At 37.3% G+C, this 12,320-nt stretch overlaps 1 protein-coding gene across 2 annotated transcripts in view; it reads left to right on the top strand.

The window, feature by feature from the left end:
* The first annotated feature begins 217 nt into the window (after positions 1-217).
* Positions 218-12,320, top strand: part of prex2 (phosphatidylinositol-3,4,5-trisphosphate-dependent Rac exchange factor 2) — a 47,486-nt gene continuing 35,383 nt past the window's right edge. For both annotated transcript variants that reach the window (XM_077554129.1, XM_077554130.1), the window contains exons 1-5: positions 218-611; positions 8,171-8,242; positions 9,127-9,249; positions 9,330-9,434; positions 10,441-10,542. In XM_077554129.1, the coding sequence (XP_077410255.1) occupies positions 474-611; positions 8,171-8,242; positions 9,127-9,249; positions 9,330-9,434; positions 10,441-10,542 (540 nt within the window). In that variant the 5' untranslated portion in view covers positions 218-473. The remainder of the gene's footprint in view (positions 612-8,170; positions 8,243-9,126; positions 9,250-9,329; positions 9,435-10,440; positions 10,543-12,320) is intronic.

Raw genomic sequence — 12,320 nt, forward strand, 5'->3', positions numbered from 1 at the left:
GTCAAAGTATGGCATGAAAAACAATATATAACACAGGCTTAACTAGACCATTATATAGATATTTATTTTGATATCATTCTTTAATCTATTTCAAAGTTTTAACTGCTTGATTCAGTTGCGGTTCTCCTAAAACCGTGAGAGCTGTTATTTTACTTTGAAAACTCTACCGGAATTTCGCGTGTTTATCAATAAGTGCATGATTGCCACTTAGCGAGCATAAAGTGAGGCAGAGTAGACTCGTCAAAAGCTGTATGGATGTCACATGGGCTCACTTTAAACCGGCTAGCATCCTTCCTTCACTTTACGCTTTGATTTAAAGAACATTTCAGCACTTTTATTTTTTAAAATCACTTTTATTTGCTCTGAAGTTCCTACAACGTTAGCAACCAAACAGCCCCACTTTTATTTGAACTATGTCCGAGAAAGTGTAATTTTCCTTTTGTTCTGCTTTTTTATTTTATTTTTTTGACACCATGACCGAGGAAAGCAGGAGCGAGCACAGAACTGAGAACGGGAAAGATTTGGACAAGCAGCTCCGTTTGCGGGTGTGCGTCCTCAACGAGCTGCTAAAGACAGAACGGGATTATGTCTCCACGCTGGAGTTCCTCTCGGTGAGTTTGACTTTTGAGCAAAAGTGTTTTGTTAACATGCTTGGTGGTTGGGTTAGAAGAAGTGAAGTGCAAAGTTGGCCGCAGTGTGCTGAGGAGCTCTCTCGGTGCATATTGCAGGTGCTTCAATCATAAAGTCAGCGTCAGTGTAGATTAAAATGCAGTGAAATGGCAACAAAATAAAACGAAAGAAATGTATACACATACTAGTTTATAGACCACTTAAAAATACATATTTTTTAAAATGGCTGGAAATGCTGTAAACGGGCTACGCACACTCCCTTTGGCATCTCTATATAAAAAAAAAAAATTCCAGGGGGGGTGCGCATGGTATATGGGAAAAGCTCTTTTAACAACAACTAAAATGACACATGCACACCCCATTTAGCATCCATGTGAAGAAAAAAAAACCTGTTTGAGTTGCATGGTGTAAACAAGTGCATTTACAGACCCCCAAAAAGTCAGGAAATGCACTTGGCATCTCTATATGAAAAAAAAAAAACTTCCGGGGGGGGGGGGGGGGGGGGGGGGCTGTGCGCATGGTATATGGGAAAAGCTCTTTTAACAACAACTAAAATGACACATGCACACCCCCTTTAGCATCCATGTGAAGAAAAAAAAAACAGTTTGAGTTGCATGGTGTAAACAAGTGCATTTACAGACCCCAAAAAAGTCAGGAAATGCACTTGGCATCTCTATATGAAAAAAAAAAACCTTCCAGGGGGGGTGCGCATGGTATATGGAAAAGCTCTTTTAACAACAACTAAAATGACACATGCACACCCCTCTTTAGCATCCATACGTGACGAAAAAAAAAAACTGAGTTGCATGGTGTAAACAAGTGCATTTACAGACCCAAAAAAAGTCAGGAAATGCACTAAAACGAGCCACGCGCACCCCCTTTAGTATCCCCATATGTGGTGGTTTGGGAATACTTGTGGGTGCGCACAGTCTAAACAAGTGTGGAAAAACTTTCAGCGCATTTCCTGACTTTCTTTGTCAGCAAATGCAGTTAAACGAGACATGCGCAGTTGCGCACCCCTTTCAGCATCCCCATAGGTGTCAAAAAGTGAACACTTAGGGGTGCGCATAATGTGAACAAAATGGGGAATGGCTCTTTGAGTGCATTTCCTGATTTTTGTCACCTTATTAAAATTATTTTATGATGTCTTCAGCCTTAGGTTACCAGTATGTCATTTGCGCACCTTGTGTGTGAGATTATAGGTTATATTTGTTTTGCAGATTAATGCAGATGACAGATTAAAATTTGAAGATGTCCTTAAAAAAAATAATATTGAATGGGAAAAGACACTATAGAAGGGTGAGTCTTGCTTCGTATTTCTAAATCGGGCCCACATGTTTCTAATGGAACTCATATTAGGGACTAGTGGGGATGGGATGGATCACAATCTGGCCTTTCTTAGAAGAAGGATCAGAGAGTGTGTGTGTCTGTGAACGTGTGTGTGTCCTCTTTCCTCCGCCTCCTCTCTGCTTTTATCTCCGCGGGAATTCATTTGGGGGGGAGATTGGCTGCGCCGTTACAAGGCGAATCTGTTCTGGCCGGAAACGTCGGTGCCGCATGCGTCCGACGGGGCGATCAGACAAGATGAGATGAGTCGGTGTAAAATGGGATGCTCACGGAAATAAGAGTGGAAGGTGATTCAGGAGTGTTGGAGTCGGGATATTTTGCCACCAAGGGCCACATAATAAATTCCCAAATTTCCAGTTTTCAGATCCAGATTTTAGTTTCGACCTTGGTGACTGACCAAATTCAATTCTATAGTTTTTTGTTCAAGGTGTGTTGTCCCCCCCCCCCCTTTTTTTTTGACGAGGGGGGCAACTTCTCATTGTTCCACAGCATTTCCGAACCTCGGAGGAATTCCTCCTGCAGGAAGTGTGCTTTACAAAATCAGTTCCACAGAGCCTCCTGGCCAGCGTCCACTCTCCGTGACCCGCCCTGTACTTTTGCCTTTCACCCCCTTGAGCAACCCTCTTCAACATTTGTGTCCAAGCTCGTATTTTGTCCAGAATGAATTTGATAACTTCCTTATTTTACATGTAGAATTGAATACCTTTAAAAACTAAATTTTTCCACTTGCTGTCGATTGAAGATGACATCACCTGTGCTGAGGAAGTAGGTAGCGACCAATCATGGCTCACCTGTTTTCTGGGTTTGGTCAGTAAACTGAGCCATGATTGGTCGTTACCTACTTCTTCAGCATTTTAAAGGTATTAGTTATACATGAAAAATAATGAAGTTATCAAATTCATTCTTGACAAAATAATAACTTTTTTATTTTTGAAAATTGCTCAATGAGCCAAGTAATGGATATATTAGTAAATAAATATTAGACAACAAATTCTGCAAAAATATCGGCAGCAAAAAAATCTGCAAAATCATCGACATTTTTGCAGATTTTTTAATTTTTTTAATTTTAGTTGTACACATTAGCATATTACATATAGGACAAAGACATGACTTGATGATGATAATAATACTAATAATAATAAATTAATATTTGCCAAAATCAGCATTTTTTTTCCATTTAAAAAAATACTTTAAAAAATGTATTAATGTTTTTTTTTTTTTTTTTACACGTTAACACATTACAACATATGACAAAGAGACTTTCAATCAAAAAAAAAAAAGAATCCGCAAATAAAAGAAGGAACAGAAAACAGCTGTGATGTGATGATCACATTCGATTGTGCGTCAAGGTGTCCGATACCAGCCACCGATACTTGAAGGAAAAAAAATCAGACTTTGTAAGTCATCCTCAGCAGTAGTTGACATTTCTTTTTAAACTTTTAATTCCTAACACTTAATAGTTTGTAGACTAATCAAGCCACTTACGAGCTCCATGTCATGTCAATAAAGACTTAACCAACCTCCACATTCACGTGGGCCGGAAGAAACACAATTTTTTGGGGCATTATTGTGCGCTAAAATAGCCCAAAAAATGCTGGAAGTACTGAAAAAGATTATGGGAGATGTCCCAAATAGGTCTGGATGTTATCTAATGAATAATTATAACAGGAGACAGTGGGCGCTGGTGTTTATCTTGGTCGGAACGAGCTCGGGGAAAAAAAAAAAAAATCATGTTAACATTGTGCGTCGCAGCTTTTTCCATTGTCATGTCTGACAGGAAAATAATGAACTTCGCAAGGAGATTTACGTGATGCGTTTTAAGTGCTCCCTCAGCTGCCGTCTCGCTGTTGGCATACGTTCATTTCGATGCATTGCACTCATTTGGATGCTTTTTTACAGACACAAGACTTGATGTGCGGTTAAATAAGAACCAAAAGGCCTCATGTTGCTTGGGCAGCATGCTGTTGCTAGGCAGATTTTATAGGGCTCAATTGTAAGCCAATGGGAGATAAAATATGCTTTTTTTTAAGACATGTACACTGAAAGTCACAGATACTACAGTGTAGAATGTGTGGATGAGGAAAACAATTAGCCCAGACACCAATCAGCGTGAAATTGGGTGAACACGAAAAAGTCTTTGGTACCTGTACCAAAATTGAACAGGAAGTCAGCCATTTTGATTTGGGTGAATTCCAGGTCCAGTGCTGGACAATTTGGCAGTCGGAGTACTAGACACATCGTTTTTGCGCATGCCGTCTTATTTGTCATTCTGTGCAATTTGATTAAGAAGTTTGAAAATTAATCAACAAGTAATTGTTTATCAAGAACTATTTTGGTAATTTATTCATCTTTTAGTGACCTTGTTTAACGTCAAAATTCTCAGAATATCAACAAAAACTGATTTGTTGCTTTTACTTTGGAATACAACGATCAACATTTCTTCTGATTTTTAATTAATGAATCAATATCAACATATTCATCGATTATCATAATAATAAATTTTTTTGTAGCACGAATTTGATTACTATCTTGAATAGTCTCATATTCCAACGTCTTGGAAACGGTTTATGCAACGGCGTCAGGTCAGCTGCTTGGCTTAAGAAACCATCCAGCGCTTCCCGTCCATTTTTCCCCCTCTTTTGTCTCAGAGAGAAGCAGGATTTCCTTCCTTCCTTCCTTCTTTCCTTCTCCTACCTGGCCCTGCCCATCTTTACATTGTCCTGCATGCTTCCTGCTTTCACAGCAGCAGGCAGTGAGCTGAAGTTGGAGAACTCAATGTTGACCATGTGACAAGCCTTGTGGGGCTGTTTTGAGCAAATAAATAAATAAAATAAAAATAAAACATATAAATGTCTTCTGTGCAAAAGCCAGACACGATGGGGAACTTCCACTTATCTGGTTTTTTTTATGATCACAGTGTGTCTGCAATTAGTGGATTTTGCTCGCGGAAACGACGCAAGTCATGCCACTCAACCGCAACGTGTCAGTTATTAATATTTTTCTAAACAATAATATACAGGATTTTAGCGTTATTGCCTCTCATTCAATTGTGCATTTGCACCTAAACTTTGATCTGGACGATCGTGATAACAAAGCTAACGTGTGATGGATGCACAAAAGAAGCATCAGACAAGAAGAGATTGGCCCATTCATTCCTGTCTGGGTGACACGTTAAACTGCAGACCCGCGTGCCAGTGTACTTACATTGGACCCACTAAAACGCAACATCATAAGCGCGTTGATTGGTCGTAACTCAAGATGTGTTTATGGCAGGAAATTCCATACGCGTTCCATTTACGTGGAGCCCCATTGAATCTAAATGAATCAAAGGTATCGCATGTCCTTGAATGCACCGGTGCATTGCGTAACCAGGTTTGTGTTAGCATTATGGTAACGAAACTAACAATAGCTTTGATATATTGTACAATATTTATTGGAGGCTGTAATTTAAAATGATAAAGCTATTTGGTCGTCTGTAGCCTATAGTTGCCAAAAAACAATAATGCTAAGTACTGCTATGCTGTTAGTGTTGTGACCTTGTTAACCAAAATTCTAACGCCATGCTACTAACTTAGCCAGCTAAGTCAACAAGGCAAATGAATGATAGTAAATAGAGAGCTAGCTAACTTTTTATGGGAAGTGTTGCAGTTTGGTTGTCTTCTATATCCAGGCGATACAGCGAGCTAACTTTGTTAGCTTAGCAGGCTAAGTAACCCGGCTTCACCTCAGTAGCATAACATTAGCATTTTGGTTAACAAGCTTATGTTGCTGTGAGCCCGTTAACCAAAATACTACCCTCATGCTTCTAACTTAGCCAGCTAAGCTAACTAGGCAACTCATTTTGAATGTGAATTGGGTTTGTAACAAGAGAGCGAGCCAGATTTGATTGGTTACAGTCATTACCAATATCCATTGTATCCAGGTGGTAGCTTAGTTCGCACTTTGATTAGCAAGCTAACAACAGCTAGCTTATGTTTGTATGACTGTAATATACTGCCCCCTGGTGGCCGAGGTGAGCACAACTCCATCACGGCATTTCCATTCATTTCAATGGGGAATGATCATGATGCTAGCGATGAGTGTTTTGAGTGAAGCACCATTGTACATTCTTAGCTTGCTCAATAGATTTGTGTTCATCTTACACTAGAAACAGTTTGGAATACAAAATAAGAGCACAGTTGCTTCTCTGTATCCAAGCTCATTTGAAAGCCTTAACGGTCAGCGTCGGACGTGACACGGATAGCCAATGAGGCCGGAAGAGCGTCACCAATGCACATAGGTCTACTTGGGATTCAAGCCTGGCCCGCGTCCAGACAGCTTGGATCCGTTGTCGGGGTTCAAAAACGCTCCCCTCCGGGCTTAGCGCCGTCACGAAGGAGCGGCAGATGCAAACAATCGGCGCTTTGCTCCACCGCTAGTAAATAAAAAGGCATTTGGCTGACCCACTAAAAGCACAACGCAATTAGGCAAATGAAGTGTATATTTATGGGCCGTCCTGAAAATGGGCTTCGATTCTGAGTCGGCCCGGGTTCATAAATCCAATGAGTCAGCTTCCCGTCTTGGACATCTTCCAGGACTTTACTTTTGACTAAATTACAGATGAAGCTTTGCTGCGTTTATTCAAAAGGTGCATTTTTTCCCTCCCTCAGACTTCATTCTAGGATTAACTGTTCTCATTTTCTTTTAAAGAATTGATTCATTTTTTAGTTCAGTTTTTGTCTAATTTTCTAAATTTCATGCCTAATTTTGTATTTTTTTTCTATTTTTGTATTTTCAAAAATTTGTCGCTCATGACAATACGTATTTTTATTACATTTGTGTTTTTTTTTATATTTGTGTACTCTTCCTGTCATTTGTGCTTTATATCATCAATTGTTTGTTCTGTAGTACTTTTGTGTTGTTTTCTGTATTTTGTAAAAAAAATAATAATAATAAGGGATTCTCATTTTTGTATCTTTTCTATTTTTCCCACAATAATTTTCTACATATTGTGTTTGTCTAAAACGTGCATTTTCTAACATTTTATACGTTATAATTGTATTTATTTTTTACAATTTTATTTTCTTAAGTTGGTGTGTTGTCATATTTCTGTATATTAGTCTCATATTTTTTTGTATTTTTTGTCAGATAATTCAGTATTTCGTTAATTTTTTTCAGAGATTTTATATTTTGAAAAATGTGTTTTTCACATGATCTCTAATATTTAGAATTACGTTATTTTTTTCCGTAATATTTCATTTTTATCTAGTATTTTTATGCATTCTAATTTACACTTTCCAAATTTTCTAGTATTTATTTTTACATTTTTATGATATTCCTGTAGTACTTTGAGCATAATTATTTATCGCTTAATAGTGTGCCTAATTTTTTATTTAATTTTTTTACTTTCGGCACTATGCCTAATGTGTCTTTTTTTCACAACATTCTACCAATACTGAATATTTTAATGACCATAAATGTGATTTCTTACCTAAGCATTTTGACTTTATCTCTCACTAATATTTCAGGAAGCGGCCCTTCCGCTCGGGCCGACACAGGAAAACCCTGTCGAGGTCCCTGCACGCCTTGTTTGTACATATTAGACTTGCTAATGGGATGCTAATGTCGCCGAGTGTCGGAGAGTTACGAGGCGAGGCCGGCTGCAGAATGCTAATCAGCTAGTTGGACCACAACAAAGACCCTGATTATTGAAATAGCCCCCCCCCCCCCTCATAAAACCCCAAATTCCAGAACTCACTGTTACAGTTTTCCTCTGGAGTGTTTCTCGGAAATGAACTGACACGTCGACTTGTTTTCCCACGAATTAATTTAAAAGAATGCCACTCATAAGAGTTTGCAAGTTTTATTGTCCCCTCTTGAAATTGTGTGCGGGTCTTTATCAGTGTCCTGTTGCTGTGGCGGCACAACGACAAGAATTTGAAGTGGTCTGTAACAGGGTTATAAAAGTTTGGGATTTTTCATTAAGTATAATGAATTAGGGACTTCTTTGTCTTTTAGAAAATGCTTCACTTTAGCTTAGTTTTTATTAGATTTAGTATTAGTTTTATTAATTTTTTTTTTAAGTATTAACAACTGATTGACCTTTTTTCTGTACGGACGTACATCAGTACCCAAAATAAATACATCAAATTAACCCTGAAAGCTCATGAATGATCTTAACTAACAAAGACGAACTGTCCCTGTCCTCTTCCAGGTTTTCCTGCATCGTCTGGACCAATACGCCGCCACCAAAATGGACAAGAACATCACAGAAGAAACGGTCAAGGTGAGGGGACTTTTTTTTTTTGGGCCAATATTTACGGTATTCCTAAAGGCTACTCTCGGAGATGAACAAGCATCCGAGCGGATATTTACAACATACCCTTGAGGTTATGGGACATATCACGCCATTTTATGGTTTGTTTGGGAACACGCCGTCCCTCCGGACAGGATTTAGGACGGTTGGGGGGTCATGCTAGCCATGGCAGACTTTTGGGCTCAAGGGCCACGTTTGATCCCCAAAGATGGACAGATGAGCCAAGTCATTCTATAGGTTAAAAAACAAAGTTCAAATGGTTGGGGAAAAATATGTAAAATTGTTTGTGTGGAAAAAAACAAAATAATTATCTTATTTCATTTTATTGTTTATCATTTAAAATGATTTTTTTTTGCAAATTAACCAACTTTTTATTTTATCATTTTATTTTGATCTAATTAACAAATTATTTTTTAAAAATTAAACGCATTTTAAAATGTATACATATAATGGATTTCTATTTTACTGCTCTTTTTTTAAAAATAAATAATCAACCAATTATTTAATTAGTTAATTAAAAATGTTTTAATATATTTTTTAAAAAGCAACAAAATTAATGTAACAAATATTACAGGACTCTTGTGCTTGGCTGGCCGCACTTTGTCCACTCATGGGCTAGCAACCAAAAGGCAAAAAACATTTGGATTGAATTTCTCCCATCAACAGTCAGCATTTGCTCTTAATATCACCACCAGTGTGGCGTCAAAGCCTCCTCTGTTCTTGCCGTCTTGATGTTTTAAATTACAAGATCAAAGCTGACATAACAAAGCCGTTGCATGCTTGAGATTTGCTCGTACCCAAACGCTTTTTGCCGCCATCTTGATTCAAGACACTTTCTTCATTAACTCTCTCAGGTGTTGTTCTCCAACATTGTGGACATCCTGGCGGTGCATAAAGACTTCCTGTCCATGGTGGAGGAGCTGCTGCAGCCCGACCCGCACGCTCACCACGAAGTCGGACGCTGCTTCTTGCACTTTGTTAGTGGCGACACTTGAAATAATAGACTTCCCCAAAAATCCCGACGTATGCGCAGACAAAAATTGTGTTCGTTTTGCAGAGGCGGCAATTCCAGATTTACGACGAATACTGCGGAAATCACGAGAAGGCTCAGCGGCTGCTGCTGGAGCTTAACAAGATCCGCAGCGTTCGTACATGCTTGCTGGTGAGCAATATGCATAATTATACACAAAAAACATGTTTTTTAGGCATTGCATCATTATGTGAGGGAATATTGACTTATATTTACATATCTGGAAAGCACTTATCCAGGGCTTTAATATGAGGTATTACTCAATGTGCCCTGTTGGAAATATATTTTTTACGCCATTAATGATGAAATTTCAAGTAACATGATAGTTGCATATCTGGAAAGCTCGAATCAAGACCTTTAATTTGAGGTATGACTCGATGTGTTTTGTTTGAAAATAGTTTTGATGGTGTTATTGGGGACCTTTTTAAGAAGAACATATTTTGGATATTTGTGTTATCAAATTATGTTTTATTGAAATGATAGTTGCATATCTGTAAAGCTCGAACCGAGGCCTTTAATTTGAGATATTATTCGATGTCTTTTGTTGAAAATAGAATTTTGATAGTGTTATTGGGGCCCTTTTTTAAGCAAGAACATATTTTCTATCATTGTGTCATCAAATTAGGTCATATAGACATGATAGTTGCACATCTGGAAAGGTCGAATCGCGGCCTTTAATTTGAGGTATGACTCTATGTCTTTCGTTGAAAATAAATTTTTGACGGTCTTATTGGGGACCTTTTTTTAAGCAAGAGCATATTTTGGATCATTGTGTCATCAAATAATGATATGATAGTTGTATATCCCTAAAGGCCTCATTAAGTTCTTTAATTTGAGGTATGACTTGATGTAGTTTATTAAAAATATATTTTTGATGTTATTGTGGAACTTTTTCAAACGAAAACATTTTAGACTTAGACTTAGTAGATACTCTTAACTGCTGGCCAATGTTGGACTCTCACTTTAAAACATTAACAGACAGTGTATGCGTGTTTGAGTGAGCGAGACAGCTGATGCGCGTGGGTGGATTTCCACTTCCTGCCGCGCTCCGAGAGACTTCCACAAGGGGAGCATCACGGAGCTGGAAGAAAAAAAAAATTTGGATTCCTTCTCAGCTATTTTTCTGTGTCTTCTGTAGAACTGCATGTTGCTTGGAGGCCGGAAGAACACTGAAGTCCCGCTGGAGGGGTACCTGGTGGCTCCTATTCAGAGGATCTGCAAGTACCCGTTGCTGCTCCGAGTGAGTTTTACACTAATTGCAAAGATGCATTTTCACCTTAAATTCCAGGAATTAGGTCTTTGGTCCAGGAACTAAAAGCTTCCAAGATCTCCACCTGGATGGTTTAATGAAACGGTGAAATTAAAATAAATATAAGGAAATACAATTGCACAAGTCTGTTAAATAAAATGTGCGGATGAAAAGGTCCAATTTAATTAGCTTAAAATAAATTCACATAATAAGATTCAACATTTGTCAATGAAAATAAAATTCAACAAAAGTATAAGAATGAAAGGAATTCAGCAACAACTAAATTCAATAAATGCAAACTATGGTTAAAATTTTTAATCAAAATTCAATGAATGCACAATAAAAACAAAATAAAGTTACAGGTGGCCCCCACAAGATTATTATTTTTTTTTTAAATAAGGTAAACTGTAACTCTATAATATTGTACTATGTAAAATTTTTTGTATAATACCAGTTGACTCATTTGCTCCCAAAAACATATAAATACGTTCTATTTTAAATGTTTTGAGTGTCCTAATTTATACGTTTTATGTTTTTTTTAATGTTTATACTAGAGCATACAAAAGGCTTTGATGCAACCTCTGAACTCCAGAGAACGGGTGAAGCAATTGTAGTAATTACAAAAACGGCCAGCAGGTAGCAGCAGAGTAGAAGAGACTTTTACTGTAAGATGCTATCTTTCTACATGTGTTGTTTCACTGTTTGTATTCAAATATCCATTGCTTTAAAGTTTCAAAAAACTTTTTTTTTTTATGCTAACCGTTAGCATGTCAATGATGTTTTGCCTTCTTGGTTAGCATGAAGCTAAGCGGACTTCCCGAAAAGTTTGCGCCTCTCGAGTCAAACTAAATAAATCGTCCGAATCCAATCCCTGATCTAAAATCTCAACCGCTGGCTACGAATGAATGCCCGTCCGTCTTCCTCGGCCGGTCCAGCTGTAACGTTTCAGTTTGTACCTGTCTTCCGCGCCCGCTCGTTACTCCTCAAATTTCCGCCTACGTGGGCGAAAGGAAAACCGCGTTCAAAGGCTCGGGTCTCCTTTATCCTGTTTTCACGCGTGAGCCCGACTAGACTTTGTCCAAACAGCCGCCGGGATACGCACTCACACGTGTAAGACAAATAAGGTAATTTGACGCTGGGACGTTTTGGAAGTGTCGCAGCTGCCAGGCCTTGTCTTGTGGAAATCGTGGAAATCATATCTTAACTGTAGTAGCTGGCATGCGAAAACTTGCGTAGTGGAGTAAGCAGGTAAGAAGAAAAACAACTTAAAAGAAAATCTAAATACATATATTTTTAAATATATTAAATTAGATAATTAATTAATTTATTATTAATTATTATTAAATTAAATACAAAAAATACAATAAATTAAATCAAATGTACCAAAAAAAACAACTGAAACTTAAAATTAATAACTACAAATAAAAATGCATGCAAGTTAATACACTAAAAACAAAATTAAATTATTCATTCAAAAAAAAAAGCAGCAAAAATACAATTAAAGAAAAGCAATGCAATCAAACTCCTTTCACTGACTTTATTGTATTTTTTCCACAAATTAGATAATTAATTAATTATTATTAAATTAAATAAAAAAACAATACAATTAATTAAATAAAATGTACCAAAAATAAATGTTAAATAAAAAACCCTGAAAAATAACATTACCAAGAAATATAATAAATTTAAATTAATAAAATTATGGACTACAAATCATATATGCATATAAGTTAAATAAATTCACTAAAAACTAAATCCCAATTATTCAT

This window comes from Vanacampus margaritifer, chromosome 20 (assembly GCF_051991255.1).
Source record: "Vanacampus margaritifer isolate UIUO_Vmar chromosome 20, RoL_Vmar_1.0, whole genome shotgun sequence".
NCBI lineage: Eukaryota > Metazoa > Chordata > Actinopteri > Syngnathiformes > Syngnathidae > Vanacampus > Vanacampus margaritifer.